This window comes from Brugia malayi (assembly GCF_000002995.4).
Source record: "Brugia malayi strain FR3 genome assembly, contig: Bm_v4_Chr4_scaffold_001, whole genome shotgun sequence".
Classification (NCBI taxonomy): Eukaryota; Metazoa; Nematoda; class Chromadorea; order Rhabditida; family Onchocercidae; genus Brugia; species Brugia malayi.
This window is the reverse complement of record NW_025062478.1, coordinates 5,751,434-5,768,479: the sequence shown is the minus strand read 5'-3', so window position 1 is coordinate 5,768,479 and position 17,046 is coordinate 5,751,434. Positions and strand designations below refer to the sequence as shown.

The following is a 17,046-nucleotide window of genomic DNA, read 5'->3' as shown; positions in this document are numbered from 1 at the left end:
CTTATTTGATGAGCCAGTCTAATTTCGAAAAATGATACTGTTCTTTTCCAACCGAAGAAGAGGTGGGATAAAATATATGGTTTAAATGTACTCTGAAGTTTTTGTTATGGTTTCACTGTTTTGCTGTGAGAAATTTGCTTCATTTTATTAGATTTTCATTGGAATGATTTATAATGGTGATACTATGTTATTGGAATGTAATTCTATTTAATGTTTGTTGCAGAGATACTTATTGGATTTGCTTTCTCAATTATTTCATTAATCGTGCATGCTGTAAGTCCATCTTTCTCTCCCATTTCTCTTATTTGGTCAGTCAGTGATTGTAGTTAGTTGATCAATCGTTGATTGTGATTTGTGTAATTAAATTAAAAATTTTCTGGTTTCATTTTTAAATTCATGGAGATGTGTGTGCTTACTTTGTATATAAACGTTTCCGCTTCTTTTGCTGTTAGATATATTGCATTCAGTGTACTGATTTTAATAATATAACACTCGTGGAATTATTGAAAGATGAGTAATCATTTGTGGAGTAACTAGTTAACAGTCTCAGACATTCTGAGAAATCCACAAGTGCGCGACACAGTTGGTCATAGTATACAGTGACGGAAGTTCCTCTTCAAGTATTATGTGATAGACAATGCGATAAAGAGAGCTGCTGTCACATCCTTGAAAAAGACCATCGTGATTAGAAGATGAAGTGTAGATGTGCATGTTTTCTTCATTACTGTAATATCTTTTAGCAAGGACTTTTTGCTGAAGTCTCGATTAAAAAATTAGTGGATTTAGGCAATAAAAAAGGAGTTTAATGGTCATTTATCACTATTTTAATACTAAAATCGAATGAAATAGTGGATGAAAGATCAATTCTTTTGCCTGTATGTCGTCAACGTTCTTCATTGTTCTCTGATAACCTTGGAAGAGACCCGTTTTGTTGGAGTGCGCATCTTCATTCCATTAATTGCCGAATAACTGGTTTTCTGGAATTGAATTCCTCTATGTCTCAGGAAATTTGTTGTGGTATTAATGCAACTACTGACAATAATTTACCATACATACCTTATCCATGATTTGCTCATGTTCTGATTGCTTCATATCAACCAAATAATTCATACTGTTATTTATGAGCGAATGTCTGTACTGATTTGCAGGATACTAGTCTTGTTTTATAATTCAAAATAAATTAATTATCTTGTCTATTATTTTCGATTGTTTAAATGTGCATAACTTTTGTGTACGTTGAGCACAATCCAGACGCCAAATATAAACTGATCCTGCTAAACAATCGTGATGAGTTGCTCAATCGGCCAACTAGTACCGCCAGATGGGAAAATGGCATCCTTGCCGGTACTTCATATTCACAATCGTTCAGTGGTGATTTTGATGATTAATGATGGACTGCTAAGTTAAACATACGAGAGTATAAATGATTGCATCTATCATTTCATTCCGTTCTGGGAGGGACTGTGGTTACAGTAAAAGTAAACATTATTTATAAAAAAAAATAAAGATTATATCCATAACATAAAGATTATATCTAAATAAAGTAAAGATTATATCTATAACAAAAACTAGGATTAAAATAACAAAAAAATGGTGTTAAAATGAAAGTGAATTCAAGAGAATAAAATTGAAGATAAATCAACCGATAGTTTTCAACAAACTCTTGAAAATCTTGTTCATCCTGAGATAGGAAATTCTTACCAATTTTATTAATTTTAAAATTAGAACTTGACTTTTGAACTTTCAAATCAAAACAATGTTTTCAGGACGAGACGAGAGAGAGAGTATACGCGGAACATGGTTGTGTATGAATGCTATTGGTAGCATTAGTAATTTACTAGCAATCACCGTACCTATACATCAAATGAAATCAAGTTCTATCACTGTCACCAGAGGTCAGATATTACTGTCTGTTTATTACGTGATTTATTCTATTCTTTATGTATTTATTGGGATTACTTCAGTCTTTCCGCTCTTCACTTTTCTACTTTCGATTTAACAATTACAACCACCAGGACTATTAGCAGCAAAATCGATGTTTCTAGAATTTGATCTTAGGTTACAATGGTTAGATTGTTAGCCATCCATAAAATTTCCTCAAAAATAAAAGAATATATTTTTAGTTACAGGTAAAAAATCACCTTTGAGAATTCCCACCAAGCATTCATTAATTCTTATTACTTAAACAATTTTAAAAGTTGTTTGAGGAACTTTCTAGGCCTAACTGGAAAATTGCGATACAGGCTACATGTAACATTTGATTTTGCTAATTAACTATAATTAAACAAACATTCAAATTCAAGAAATAATATGTCAAAAGAACTCTCAAATTCTGCGACCTGTGAGAAAGTGAAAAGTTAAAACTATGTATTTTCAGGTGCATTGCCAGTAGATTTTGTGAAATCAAACAAGAAACCGGAAGAATTTTGCAAATTGTTGATCAATACCGTGAATAGATACAATGCATTCCAAATACTTTGTTTCCAAAGGTAACTTTTTAAATTCAAGCTTCATTAATACTCAACATTCTGAAATCCATTGCTTGACCTGTGGCAATATACATGAAAAGTGTTGAAAAAAAGCTTTTCCTACAATTGAAAGTTTCAGAGTACAGAAAACTAGAATCTTCATTAACTCTCTTGTATACATTTTTCGAAAAACATCCAAACCTATCAAAAACTTTATAATTAAATGATGTTACTGCAGATGTCCTAAATGTTCAAAATTTTCAGGAACGTATGTTTTTTTTTTTTTTTTAGTTTATATAAAATAAATATGCATTTCAGAAATGAATACGATCAATATGAAGTTGCAGGCCTAACGTACCAGCCAGATGACAAAATTGAAGTTACCAGATACCCTCCAGGTTGCTAACTCCTTGAAACATTTATAAAGAGAAAAATCATCAATGTTATGAGATCTTTCGTGATCATTTCTCTTATTTTCTCAGAATCATACTATCCATTACAGGTATTCATGGTTTTAGCAACAGTCCGTCATGTGAACCGTTTAAAAAAGTACAACGAGGTATGGAAAAAGTGAGCGATATTATTGAAGAAATAAACAGCGAAGATCTTTCAGAAACAGAAATTATCGAACGCCTTCTACAGTTAGCCACTGATAAATATCAGTAAATTTTCCAATTATATTAGGAAGCAGTGAGATAAAAAAAGATCAAATTAATTTGGAAGATTTGCTGTTTTCTAAGTTACTATCGCTTTAATGATCATACATTAATTAATTAATCTAATGTGTAGAAAATAGTAAGGTTAATAATTACAATAAACAGATATGAAATTAAATGTTAAATATAATTCTACAAGTGGAACAAAGCAACCGTTAAATAAAAAATGGAAGATCTATTCCGAATTTTAGTTACTCTCGCTCCAAAATATCATTCACTCAATTTCTCCATATGCTCCTAATGATTAGTGAGATTGGCCAGTATACATTTTTAAGATCCAAGAATGTTTTGCAGGTGTTATCCTGATGATCAATTAAAGCGTCGTTGTGGCCGATCTAATGAGCTTTGTAAATATCGTGCCGCTATTTTCGTGAGGTATCCCGATGGGATTCCTTATGGCACTAGGTCTGTTATCAGCTTCATCGTCCAATATAGTACATTTTTCCTTCAAATTTTAGCAAGAATTCTAAGAACATCGATGAACTTCCAGTAGTCTTCTAAAACGCAGTCTTCATACAATCTTACTGCTCTTCTAATTGAAGGTCACATACGATTATTATTGTGGATCGTAACAATCGGGCCACATATTATGAGAAATCGATGGAGACAGGAGCGGGAAAAGCGAGCGAAGCGACTTGGAGTGAGAGGATATTTCATTTTGAACTCATCTGAATTGTATACAGATGCACTTTTTTGAAAGCAATTTGAAAGTATTAGCATGGAATTCTAAGCATTGTTTGTTTGTATACGGTGTTTATTTCTCAATCAGTAAATTCGCTAGACTTCGGCAAAAAGGAAATATTGATTTCTTTGTATTTGTAACTCTTGAATAATCAGGGTAATCCTTTCCGCACATATTAGAGCTTCACTAACACTCAATAGCAAAAAAAAAAAAAATTCAATGAGAACAATTAAAAAAGCATTGCTCTAGTATTACTGAAACGCTTGACAGATTTGAATAAAAGTATGCCTCAACTCGAAATCTTTAAGAGAGTGCTTATAATGCTGTTATTAGTAAATATATTAACCAAATGATGACATTTGAAACTTTATTATATTCTGGTGTATATTCTAACAATAAATAAAAACATTCATCTTACGAGATGCTGCCATTCAGATAGCTATGCTGCCATCAGAAAAGACTGAGATCTTAATGATTCAGAAACAAAATTTCAATTGATCTTACAAATTTTTCTTCTGTTCTAGCAGAGTAAAGAAACTTTTATGAAAATAACTTGAAATGTTTCAGACAAATACCATTATTTATGCTGCGATAAAATTTTCAATTCCGAAACAGCGCAAAATTTGAAATTATTTTGAGCACAGACAATTGTTTTTACATAAATTTTCAAAAATCGATGTAAGATCTCAACTTTCCAATATACTTTAAATTGAGCAAAGTTGGTCCTAAACTTATAATTTAACAAGACTCATAAAACAACTTCATACATCAAATGTGCAACATAGAATCGAATAAAAAATGCTAGAACCGAAAATAAAACTTGCAATATTAGAAGTATTTCCGTCAATTTTTTCTCATGCACTGGACCCGTGAATTTTAAAACCAAATTTAGTAGCGTTAGATTGTTGATAACTGCCCATCTGAAGTAAAAAACATTGAAAACAAACTAAAGCAAACTTATCAACAGCTTTTCCATCCCCTCCTCCTCGTTCAAATAAAAGAAATACTTCAAAATCTCTTAACCATCATTCATACCTCACGTCTCAAAAATATTCGCGCTGCATAAATTACTCGCTTTAAAACAGTTAAAGATGGGATATCTAGAAAATAAAAACTTGGTAGATTTCATTTATAAAAGCAACCTTCATATCAGAAAATAAAGCATGAAAACCGCTACCTCACATTATTCTTTTCAATAATTTTCTTATACAATAAGCCAAATATATTCAGAAAATCAAGGACCATCTTGGTTAACGGTTTCAAGTCTGAAATGAAGAGTTATATAACTAATTACGAAACTTAAATGCAGTGGTTTGATACGGTTTTCTGTAAATGGATTTTTGTATTGCTGATTAACACATTCACGAATAATGAAAAGTACTGAAAGAAGAGTAATTTGTCTCCTTAACCTTAACGTAGTAAAAAAAAGAAAAAGAAAAAAGAACTGCGCAACATATACAAAGTACAACGAGCAGAGGAAAAGAAAGTAATTTAAGATAACTGGAAATATGACCGTTTTCTTTGAATTCAACAGTACTCATATCAACAGTGTTAGTTTTACTGTTATACTTCGGCAATCGATGACGCGGACAAGGGACAAGATGAAAAAGTTGAGGAATTGAATACATAAAATTGAAAATCTGGAAATTATCAAATCTTTACTCTCAAAGATATGGCATAAATCAAAACGTATTCTTCCCCTCTTTTTATTTGAAATACTGATTTGTTGTCATAAAATACTAAATTACAATATAACTAGTGCACATCTGAGAATGACAGGTTTTTTTATAAGATCAAACATTCTGTGGTGATTCATTAGTTCAGCAGAAATAATTTTGCCGAGAAACACTAATTAATTTAATCAAGCAAAAATTAAAATAAATGAAAAACTAAAGTGGAAAAAATTTGCTGCAAGAAAGACAGAAACTTGCTTGTGGGATCAAAAACAGCGCCATAGTTTTGCTAAAATGACCAAGAATACAAGCTGAAGCCAAAGTCATCCCGGCCCAATAACAAAACGTATCACCGACAAAAACTCGTGCTGGATACCTAAATATACCGATTACTTAAATTTTGAGCAATGAAACAAAATATAAAACTTTCAAGAATGATAATTTAACATGAAAAACAAGCCGTAAAATAAAAAATTAATACTTCAAAGAAACAACTAATTAAACATAATTACCAGTTGAAATATAAGAGAACAGATGTTGTTCCTAAAAAAGGCAGTAAGAAATATAGGGAAAGTGAATGACACCACGAAACCGATGGATCCAGTCGAAACAACTGCAAAAAAGCTGATGAAATTCATTTGGAATTAATTTCTAATTCAACTTCAAAATTATTTCCTAAAATTTGAAAAAAGAAACCATTCTATTTGTTCACCAATTTCTGGAACAGAATTGATGATTAAGAAAGAATAAGATCATGTTCTTTGTTAATGACCAAAAATAAATAAAGATACAATTAAATTCATCAGCTTTTTAAAACTCCAAGTAAAACTTTCCATTCGAATCTCTGAAACTTAAAAGAAGTGTTTGTAAAACTTCGACTTTCGATTTCAAACGTAAGACTCCGCCTTTCCTCTTCCTCCAGTTTTACGCAATGTCTAGTGGAATCATCAACAATCGTTATCAAAATCGTGGACTTTAAAATAGAAACTTACTTCAACGGCATTAAAAATAACAACGGAAGATGCTATTATAAAAGCTTGTCCAGCTTCAAGTCCATTAATTCCAGCCAAAATATTGATAGCGTTTGTGCAAAATACTATCTACAAAGGATAAAAGATAATAATGTGACAGTTTCGTTTACTTTTTTTTGACAGAAAAACTAATGCAATGAACAATTAATACTTCTCAAAATTTTTTGCGCGATTGAAGACTTACCATCATACCCATATAAACGTAGTAAAAAATTCCTATGTTGATGCATTCTTGCACTGGGAATAAAGCCTGAATCAAAGAAGGTAATACGATCGTAGCTGATGACCCTAAAACGGATACATAATCTCTAAGATACAGTCAAATAAGTAAGCAAAACTACCTTTCAAATTAACAATAGAACCTCAGATGATAGAAAAAACCTTTCCCATAGCTCATCTAATTTACCTACAGTTCTACATAAATGACGAAGAAACAATTTACCAGATACATAATAGACAAGGAGCAATGGAAGCGATGAAAGTGTCGGAAATAAAAGTTTGTGTCGCCATCGTAAATCCAGGACATCATCGGCAAAACCCAGTAGAACTGCGGAACAAATAGCTGTCAATGCTGACAAGAACATTAAAAATTTTTGATGTGGAATGGATGACCTATAAATGCAAAGATTGAAAAATGTTATGTGAGAGGTTTAATAGTATGGATGCTATGATAATCCATAAAAGTTAGGAATAAAACTTACTCGAACTTCGACCACTCATAAACTGGAAATGGAATAAACAAAAACATAACAATTAAATAAACAGCTGCTGATATCACTCCAATCGGTTCAGGAATAGGAATATTATCTATCTAAAAATGCATATATCGTACAAAATCAGCTCTGTAAAACATAGTAGATTTCAGAAGTGCATAAAACAATATTTTGCAAGCTTAAAAGGTAAGAAAGATTGAAAAATAATCCGAACTATGTTTTCCAATGAAAAGAGCTTTGGTTTAGCTTCCTACCCTATACCAAAACAATCCGATTTATCTGATTAAAAAATTGAAGGTATCCTGCTATCAACCAATCAAACAGTTCTCTTACAGAAAGCTAACTTATATGTTTAGAATTTACAAATTACAAAATACCCAACCCACTTTGGTAGTCTATTCTAAATTGGGATACAGGGAAAATGATCTTCTATAACAGTACACTTATAATACATTAAATACATACTTTGCACTGATCTTTCCCGTACATTTGACGCTTGATAAAGATTGGAATATATTCCAGAATTATGCGGTATGAAATATATGCGCCCACACAACTCAGCAGTATATTTACCCATAATGATAACATCACCTGAAATAGTGGTAACACCGAGAGTGAATGCCCCAGGTGTTATACTGATGAGACCATAACACCTGCAAAAATGTCCTTCCAGTCCTAATTATTTTTTAACAAGGAGAAGTTTCCTAACAAGAATAATACCACTTGAACATCCACTGCAAAACAGTAAGAGATACGGAACTGAAATTTCAATCTAAACAATCCTTACCCACATTTCCAAACATATTTTCGCACTCATTTCTCATTTTCTTCCTACTGAATAACTGTTTTCCTTTACGCCAACTGAATAACTATTTCTTTTTATATAGTAACACAGAACAGATTTCGTAGCATAAATGATTACTTTTAAGTTATGGTTATGATCGTAAAATTTCGCTCTCCCTCTAACACAGCAAATATCACTTTCTTAATGAATAAGTCTAATTTGTATTAGCATGTCACCTCACATGAAATAAACAATAATTGCAAACAAAACATAACAGCATGTGGTAATCTCTTTAATATTATGTGATAAGATGATAGTCTCTTAATATTATGTTGACAATGGCAAGATTCCGTTTGCCCTACTTTACATGCACAGATGGTCGAACAAGATACTTGTATTGCTAACCAGCATCGCACTCCGGAAAAAGAGACAGAACATAGGTCCTAGCCTCGCTGTTTCATTTCTCCAGAAAAAATTGTGATTCAAAACCTTCTATACCATCATGTTCCATCACGAAAAGAGATTCCCATTTTCCTTATGTCGCTGGCAGAGTCGCATATTTTGATATAAGCAACTTTGACATATTGGTCGGATTGAATTGTTTTCCTGTTTATTGTGCTTAGGGGTAGTTGTGGTGTGTCGTTGTGGTTTGGGGTCATATAGATACCGTGTGGTGTTACACCAGTATTTCCGTGCAACTTTTTTCTGTTATGAATTTGAGTGGATACAGGAGGTAGATATATTATTTCTTCCTTCGAGAGATGCGTAATTCCAAGCAAGTCGTAGATAATGGAGAATAATCTCCTGATAAGTCTGAACTGACTGTGAAGGTCTCCAGAGACGTATGAGTGATATCACTGCTAAAGTTACCATAAGAGTGGTAGTATTTTAGGAGACTAATTCACCTATCAATAACTGTACAATTTTGGGGTACTGTACAATTTTAAATGGAATAATTGACCATACCAGTTGCCTACCATTGATGAAGATACCAATCAGAGGCTTCCATGCATCACAGCGTGTCGCAATGAAATGAGCTTTAACTCATTAAACAGTACAGTTCCTTGAAAACGTACTTGGAAAACACGCAATATAAGGGCTAGTTCTGAGGTCTTCTGCGATTATCATCCCTGTGCAAAACGAAAAATAGATTACGTAAAACAACCGCTAGCATTCTTGCTAGTTACAAGAAATAGTTAAATGTAGGGAATTGTAATGAATCACATCATTGATTCTTTGCTGCATGTTATTTGCAGGTTAATTTGTTGTTGTATTTTGGATATGAGACAGAGTTATTACTGGAGAAGAGATAACAGTAATGACAAATATCGTTACAACCGAAAGCGGTGAAAAATTCACTCTGTTTTTCACTATCCGTAGTCCATTTTCCAATTTTCATCCCTGTCGTTTCGCAATATTTGAAGATGTTGGCAGTGGAAAACCGGAAGAAAGATGGTACTATTCCACTGAACAGTACTACATGTTAGTATTTTATCTCCTTTAAAATAAACAAATTTTTTATATGAAATGATATGGTTCTCACTTTCGATTTTTACTGTATTTAGTTGAATTCATTAAAAACTTGATTTTTGAAAAATGACTTGTACATATGTGTTATATGGAATAAAATGGTTTGGTCGTTCGTGTTATGAATTCGTTCGAAGAACCATTAAATTTCTGCTGCAAAGATGTAAACATCGATTGATTAAGCACTGTAAAACCGAATGTCTTGGCGATTCATTTCCATATATTTCTTCCTGTGTCCATGTCTGGATGAACCTAGTTCATATAACGGGAAGAACTTAATTCTGCTTCAAAAAATAAAATAAAATAAGGAATACCTGGTCAAAAGATCCTTATAATTTGAAGACGTATGAAACGAAAATAGATTAAATGTTGTTTTTCAGGTATCATAAAGCGCTTTCTGCTGGAGATAGTGAAACAGCGGAGCAAATAGCGAATGAACGGGATGCACGAAAAATCAAAATGTTTTCACGTAATATCCGGAATTTTGAGCGCGAAACGTTCGTTAAATTTTACTCAAAAATGATTTTGATCTTAATACCCAATGTATATTAGCATCACAATTGGTATGAGCTAAACTCGTCAGGATATTTGCATATCGTAATTTAGTTTATGCTTTTAGAATGTCTGTAACAGAAAAGACATTCTAAAACCTGTTGAAAGTGCTTCTATCAAATTCTGTAGGTAGAATGTTCAGTTGTGCAATATATTGTTTGTTCAACGACAATGAAATTCCTTAAAGATATCGTTATTACGAAGATTTGAATTAACTTTAACAATTTCAAACTTTATCTTTTGTTTTTAATTTGTCTTTATTATAAATTAGATGGAACAAAATAAGTAGCGATGTGATGAGAAGAGGAAATTTTGCCAAATATACACAGAATCCATTGTTACGGAAGAAGCTGTTTTACACTTACGGTAGTACGCTAGTAGAATGTTCCCCAACAGATCTTGAATGGGGCATCGGTAAGTTTTTTCTTCTGGGAATGTTGATTTCACTTTTTTTAATCAGAGTTTTTTACTTTTTTTTTTTAATCAGAGTCGGGACGGAAAACATCCTTAAATTGTACTGTTTCGTATTTTAGGTTTGGACATCAATGAACCGGATGCACTGAGTCCATCAAAATGGAGAGGGAAAAATAAACTCGGTCAAATTTTGACCGAAATCCGTGAAGAGCTTTTATTAAAGCCAGAATATGCGCAGGAGGTTTAGATGATTATCTACTCATATAAATTTCCTTTTAATTTTTTCCATGGACAGATTTACTTTTCCGTAGTTGCATTATTAGTATTAAGCAACTGTAAGATCAAATACGATGACGGGATATCTGTTCCTAATTAGTACCAGTTTTATAATTTTCGAGATATTTAGAAATATACATTTCTAGGTGAGTGATATCTTGTCAATGCTGGAGAATTTTGATAGCTTCAGCCGGCAATTTTTTCTTCCTCCAAAACTTCCAGTTCAGCAGTGCAGCTGTCCTTCATCTAGTGAATATGACAGAGACCACGAGAAAAGACGTAGCCTACCCTCTTCTATGGAAATTGGTCAAATATCTGATGGAAATCGTGATAAACGTTACAGTCTACCATCGTATCCATGTGCGGAACGATCCGAAAACATTCCTGATTCTGATTCTGTAAGTTACATATATATTTTTAACTTCAATATTTTGCATCGCTGAACTCTAAAATATGTCAATTTGCAGCAAAATGTTTCTATTATAAAAGTAGAAAACGGCAGTTCCCCAACACATCGAGAAGGATATTCTCGGCCAGCTCGATTAACTAGGAAACGTAGTCACCATCGTATGCCAAGTTATGATCGAGATTTTAGACGGCACAGGTGATTTATAAGTTCATATAGTTCTGTGAACTTGATTGATTTCATTGGATTTTTAATTCGTTACTGGTTATAAATCACTTTTCTTTAACGGTAGCTCTCAATTAACAAAATTAAGTCTTGAGATGTTTCGAGGGGAAAAATAAGAGGAGAAAGTTCCAGCGACGATTCAAGAGATCGCAGAAGGAATGGTTCTCGATCAGGGAAGAGACGAGATGCTTCTAGCAGTAATAGGTCCCGTTGTGGCACGCAGTCTCGCTCTGTTAAGGGTCGTAGTAGTTCTGAAAGCGATCACGAGTCTAGCAGGTTTCTGTATATTATGCTCAACATATTATGCACCGGAAAAAGAATACAGATGAGGAAACTGCTTATCAGTGATTGTAAAAGATACAAATCGGGAATGTGTAAAGCATTATAATGAGAGATTATTGGAAATTTTATGATTTACTTTTCGTTTTCACAAAAGAATTTATGATTTCTAAATTTAATAATTTCTTAGATTTTTGAAGAGACAGCGAAGAATTGGGTTAACTGGTGATAACAATCGCTTGACGTCATTTCGACGTGTAAGTCCAATAAGCATTTTATTTCAATCGTTCATAAGTGGAACTATTGATTTATAAATCAAGTTTGACATCTATTCATTATGGTTATAACTAAGTTGGATATCTATTCATTATAGTTATAACTAAATTTTTTTATAATTGAATTTTATATCATTCATTAGTTAATTGGGTTGTGTTTGTAAAAGTAGTAATGTTAACTTCGAAGTCGTGGTTAATCTTGTTGCTGACGCGCACATTTCAGTTCAGTTTGGATCATCCCTTGACTTAGTTATATATTTAAGCACAATAATTGTGATATAAACTCGTCTAGTAGTGAAGAAAGTTCAAGTTCGCTGGGTGAAATTGATGTCGAAGTGGTAAAAAAAGCATTTGAGGATCCTTTCAAAAGTTTGTTGGAAAGACTTCGAAGTAAGAAATGTGGCATGTGGGAGCAATGTAAGCTTTTAAAAATTCATTTATCGGCATTTCTATGTATGGAAATTATTCAGTTTTCAAAAAGTTATCTAAGGATTGAAACATTACTTAGATTGTATGAATCTAGATTTCTGGGTGCATAAATTTGTTTAAGCTTTTATGCTTTAGTAGCAATCATTAAGTATTTTTTAAATCATTTTCGTTTTTTTGATATTTTCTTTTACAGATGCTGCAGAAAGTAGTCACAATTCTAATGGAGCCATCCCAAGTGATGATTAATTGAAGTCGTTTCGTCAGTTAATATAATTTTGGTAGAGATAATTTCTAGTTTCTTACCCACGTTATCATTTTTGGCGCTCTTTATCATTAATTCTTTATAGTGAGCATGAGTTTGCCGAAATTTAACAATAATTCCAGATTTACTGTTCGATGCAAAAAATGCAGATGTTCATTCATCAAAAATATTTGCTAAAAATTAACGAATTGTTTTTAATTTAAAGTGCATTTAAAATGCTGTTTTCGCCTTCGACTCTTTCAAAAACTTGGATGATTTCTTCCATTACTGAGCTTGAGTAGATTCTAATATAGATAGGACAAAGACCACTTGAAAACCAGAATTCCACCCATTCTAGTCCGTCTAATTTACTAAGATTAGTTTTTCTTTTATTTTTTTAATTCAGTCATGTAGTAGCATAGAATTTTTTTTACTGTACCTTGCTTGTATGCTGCCACACTGCCAGGTCGTTTTCTGTACCTCACCGCAATGCGGTGTTCAGGTCAGTTCTCCCAAAATGTAGTTTATTAAACAGGATATTACTTTTTTTTGTCCAAATTGCTGTTAAATTCTGGAAAAAATTTTGTATAATTATTGTTGAATTTGAAGAGAAAGTTTTTTTTTTTTTTTCTTTTTCTTTTTTTATGTAATTTGCTAGTTATAAAAATGTTTATTTGTGCTGCTATAATTGTTTTACGATATGTTTTAGCACAAAAAAGTTTGTCAAGCACTGTGCCTGTTGTAAATCTTTTTAGTTTTACAGTCCATTTTGATGTTCACCTTTTAACAGCTTTCACACCTTTTATTTTGTAAGTTATATATATATATATATTTCACGCCGGTGATTCATAAATTTTTTCTTACATTCTAGAGGGTTTAACTATTTTCTTCTATACATCTCACTGATCCATTTTATAATAGATTCTTAATGTGTTGTTTTTCTCTAGTTATCATCATTATAGCATAATAATTAGATAAGGTATTGGTTGATGACTATGGTAATAATAACTAATAATTGATGATGATCTCACGATGTCCTCCCTCCTCAGGCAATTGTTTTTATTTTCTAAAATCATTTCATACGAATATCCGTACTTTTTGTCATTTTTCATTTTTTTAAACAGTGTATCTCTTTATTTTATAGTTGCAGCACATGTATATACTGAATAAAAATATGATGAAGGGGTCTTCTTTCTCTTGATATCAGATTTTTTATTTATTTCAAATGATATGCTTGTGAGTCGGTTCTTCAATTGGATTATCAGGAAAACGGCATCTTCGACCTTGGCTAAAATGTTCTAAATTCAGTTGAAGGTGAGTGGTTGTATATGATATGGTGTCTTCTGTTTGAAGCATCCTATTAAAAAAACACAAGTATGTATCATTTATACAATTTGTGTGCAGTTCTGTGCTGAGAATACTGCGGGAAATGGTTATAAGGAAATAGTTGAAAAACCGATATTTCGGATGGTTTGATTCCTCATCCGGTAATAGGCGGCAGTATTGTACATACTTATCACAAACCTATCGATATATGCGAACGTGTTGGCGTAATGTTGGACTAGGTGTTCGAGCTTCTTGAATGGCAGGATATTTTTATTACCACATTTTACAAACAGCCTTCGTTTCCCGTCTACGAAACCTTCTTGTATCGGCAGATGCCTTAGTTATATATCATTCTCAAGTATGTAAATACTACATTTGCTTCAGCAATATCCTTAAATTTGCAAAACTTTTTGTTTACAAATCTACAGTTTGTCTTCAATAATTACAGCAGTGGAATCCAGGAAAAGGAATTGAAATACATTTTTCCGTGTTCATATGCTTTCTTCGGTTATATGATGATATAAAATACCTGTATTCCAAATCGTTGTTTACGAAAACGATGTTTAGAGAAGCGTAATGTTTCAAATTATCTAGATTGCTGACATCTTCTGGTAGCTGAAGTTCTCTATTTTCGTATTTCTGTTTTAAAGCATAAGGAATGAAGTGATATAGTTTAATCTTATGATTTTATGATCGATTTCACAACTTTATTGCTTAAATATTGAATTTACTAGAATTATCCAAAAATAATTTGATTATCTAATAGGTAAATAATAGAGTTATGGTTTCACTTCGTGATATAAACCAAAATTTTGGGGAATCTCTGTTAGTGGAATGGAAGCTGATCTAGATCTTTGTCCAAGATAGAAGCTGAAAATAGAAATATCGATAAAGAAATCATTGTGAACCAATGGCACACGGCATCAGATTTTATTCAGAAATAACCGAATAATGCATTAATGGAAAGTGAAAGAGATAATTAAAGATAGACAAATAGCTTGACCTGTATAGAACTTTCAGTTTCGAAACATTTTCTGGGCACATCTGCGCAGCATTGTTTTTGTGCAGTGGTTTTTGTTGGAAAAGCGATTCATTATTTGATGTTTTCTAATGAATATTTACAGAATAAGGCTTGGATGGTAATAGTTTATATGAAGTATTAATGCTTGGATGGTAATAGTTTATATGAAGTTTGATTGTAAAATGAATTGCAGTTAAAGAAGATAAAAGTAAAAATGAACGATTACGATTGACTTTGTCAGTAAATCACCACATTTTATAGAAATGTTGTCATACTGATTATTCATGTGTCCACTGTGCCGATCATTGGGTTGACTAAATTCATCATTGATTTGATTGTGTAGATCACTTTGATGAAATTTTAGTCAAAGATTTACTTTTTTGTAGTTATTTGTATTCTTAATGATAAAAGTTTAGTATGAAAAGGTGATGGAAATTGAGAATATTTCATTTTCTTTTGTATCTTACTGTAGGCAATTACATATTTAAAAATTAAACAGAAATTTGCTAGAATCAATTTGTATATTATTTAATGTGAGCAGAATGTTTCTTACCTACTAACTGCATAGCTTTTTTTTGACTTCAAAGTAGTTGAACTTGATGTATTTTTCATCTCCAACATCAATATTTAGGACGGGTAAAATGAAAATTTCTCTCAAAAAAAAATTGTGATCTGTAGCCTTAGACGGAAATTTTTTCTTTGTCATTAACTTTTAAAGATTAATATCTCATTAGTTTCTGTAAACAGATTTTTTTTTTGCAATTAAATTTAATACCAGATTAGGGGCTTGGCCAACCCAATCAAGTAGTTCAGATATCGGCCATAATGAAGAAATTTTCTTCTTGTCGAATTTCTGAAAATTGCATTGATAATGGAAGATTTCAGACTTGTTTGTAGATATCCACTAAGACCTCTTACGAAAAGAGAACGATGTCAAGACATCAATCGGTCTTCGACAGAAATAAATATGATAACAATGATAATCAATAATTAATTATATAAATTCATTTTGCTCGATAGTTCCAAGATAATAAATAGCACTTCAAAAAGAATATTGTTCTTTTTGGTTCCGATTTGTCCGTGTCTTCCGGTTTGCTTAGTTACAGAGTAGTCGTCTAAGAACACTATCAATATGCTACTATTCACTCTCAACTAAAGCAATTTGATACGACAAAAATTATATATGTTAGAGGCAATTCTTACTCGACTGTAGTTTTCTTTGCATTTACGGCCATGCTTACAACAAATGACTGATTCATTTGCAAAAAAAGCTGTAAAAGATCAAATTGACAAGATTTTCCCATTTACTAAATTCAAAATTAATGAAAAGAAAGATTGCTTGTAAAAATACAAGACAGAAAAGTAAAAGGTATCATTCACCAGGCTCTGCAGACGGCTGATATTCATCTAAATTAGTTCTGCTATCATAAAGCGGTCTCTGGCCTATTTCGCTTGGTGATACTGTCACTTTACGTTGCTTGCGCCATTCAATCATTATATGCTCTTTCGTCATTTTATCTTAAAAAAAAGAGAAATTTAATGAACAAATTGAAGAAAAAACTAATAAATCTAACAGTCTCAAAATTAACTAAAAAAAGAAAATATGAAAGTGCAACTTATATTTTGACAACTTATATATATATATGCATAAAAAACAATTTTCACTCATATAAATTCACCTCTTTAGACGACTCTTTAGAGCGACTACCCTCAAAATCAAAAAAATGAATCAATGGTGTCATCTCTTCCAGTAATGATTCTTTTATACGTCATAATTTTCAATTTCTAAATGGTAAGCGAGATTTTTTGGAACTTTTTTCTGAAGTAATCAACTTAAGCGCAGTAAAAATACATTTTCATAAAAAGTGAATTAATGAAATATGCGAGTGAAACATGGATAAAAAAGGAATGATGCTAATGAAAGGTAACAATATACTTTAAACGATGTAATAGAGGATGTTAGCAAATTGTTTTCTTTTTCGAGTAGCTATCTTACTTATATCAAATT

At 31.9% G+C, this 17,046-nt stretch overlaps 3 protein-coding genes across 3 annotated transcripts; 2 read left to right on the top strand and 1 right to left on the bottom strand.

The window, feature by feature from the left end:
* Window positions 1-1,214: 1,214 nt before the first annotated feature.
* Window positions 1,215-3,856, top strand: Bm7161 (Uncharacterized protein; the record flags this gene model as incomplete). The annotated part of the gene is made up of 7 exons (XM_043081776.1): window positions 1,215-1,344; window positions 1,767-1,895; window positions 2,378-2,489; window positions 2,787-2,866; window positions 2,971-3,130; window positions 3,479-3,589; window positions 3,727-3,856. The coding sequence occupies 7 exons, from the start codon at window positions 1,215-1,217 to the stop codon at window positions 3,854-3,856; spliced, it is 852 nt and encodes a 283-aa protein (XP_042937710.1).
* Window positions 3,857-4,614: 758 nt separating this feature from the next.
* On the bottom strand, window positions 4,615-7,871 carry Bma-algn-7 (Uncharacterized protein; the record flags this gene model as incomplete). Its single annotated transcript, XM_043081775.1, has 10 exons — window positions 4,615-4,786; window positions 5,044-5,131; window positions 5,380-5,506; window positions 5,798-5,915; window positions 6,052-6,152; window positions 6,532-6,639; window positions 6,755-6,858; window positions 7,013-7,182; window positions 7,272-7,381; window positions 7,749-7,871. The coding sequence occupies 10 exons, from the start codon at window positions 7,869-7,871 to the stop codon at window positions 4,615-4,617; spliced, it is 1,221 nt and encodes a 406-aa protein (XP_042937709.1).
* Window positions 7,872-9,385: 1,514 nt separating this feature from the next.
* On the top strand, window positions 9,386-12,696 carry Bm5973 (Uncharacterized protein; the record flags this gene model as incomplete). Its single annotated transcript, XM_001901901.2, has 10 exons — window positions 9,386-9,549; window positions 9,975-10,091; window positions 10,418-10,560; window positions 10,680-10,801; window positions 10,983-11,234; window positions 11,304-11,440; window positions 11,600-11,743; window positions 11,937-12,003; window positions 12,285-12,438; window positions 12,644-12,696. The coding sequence occupies 10 exons, from the start codon at window positions 9,386-9,388 to the stop codon at window positions 12,694-12,696; spliced, it is 1,353 nt and encodes a 450-aa protein (XP_001901936.1).
* Between the last annotated feature and the right edge of the window lie 4,350 nt (window positions 12,697-17,046).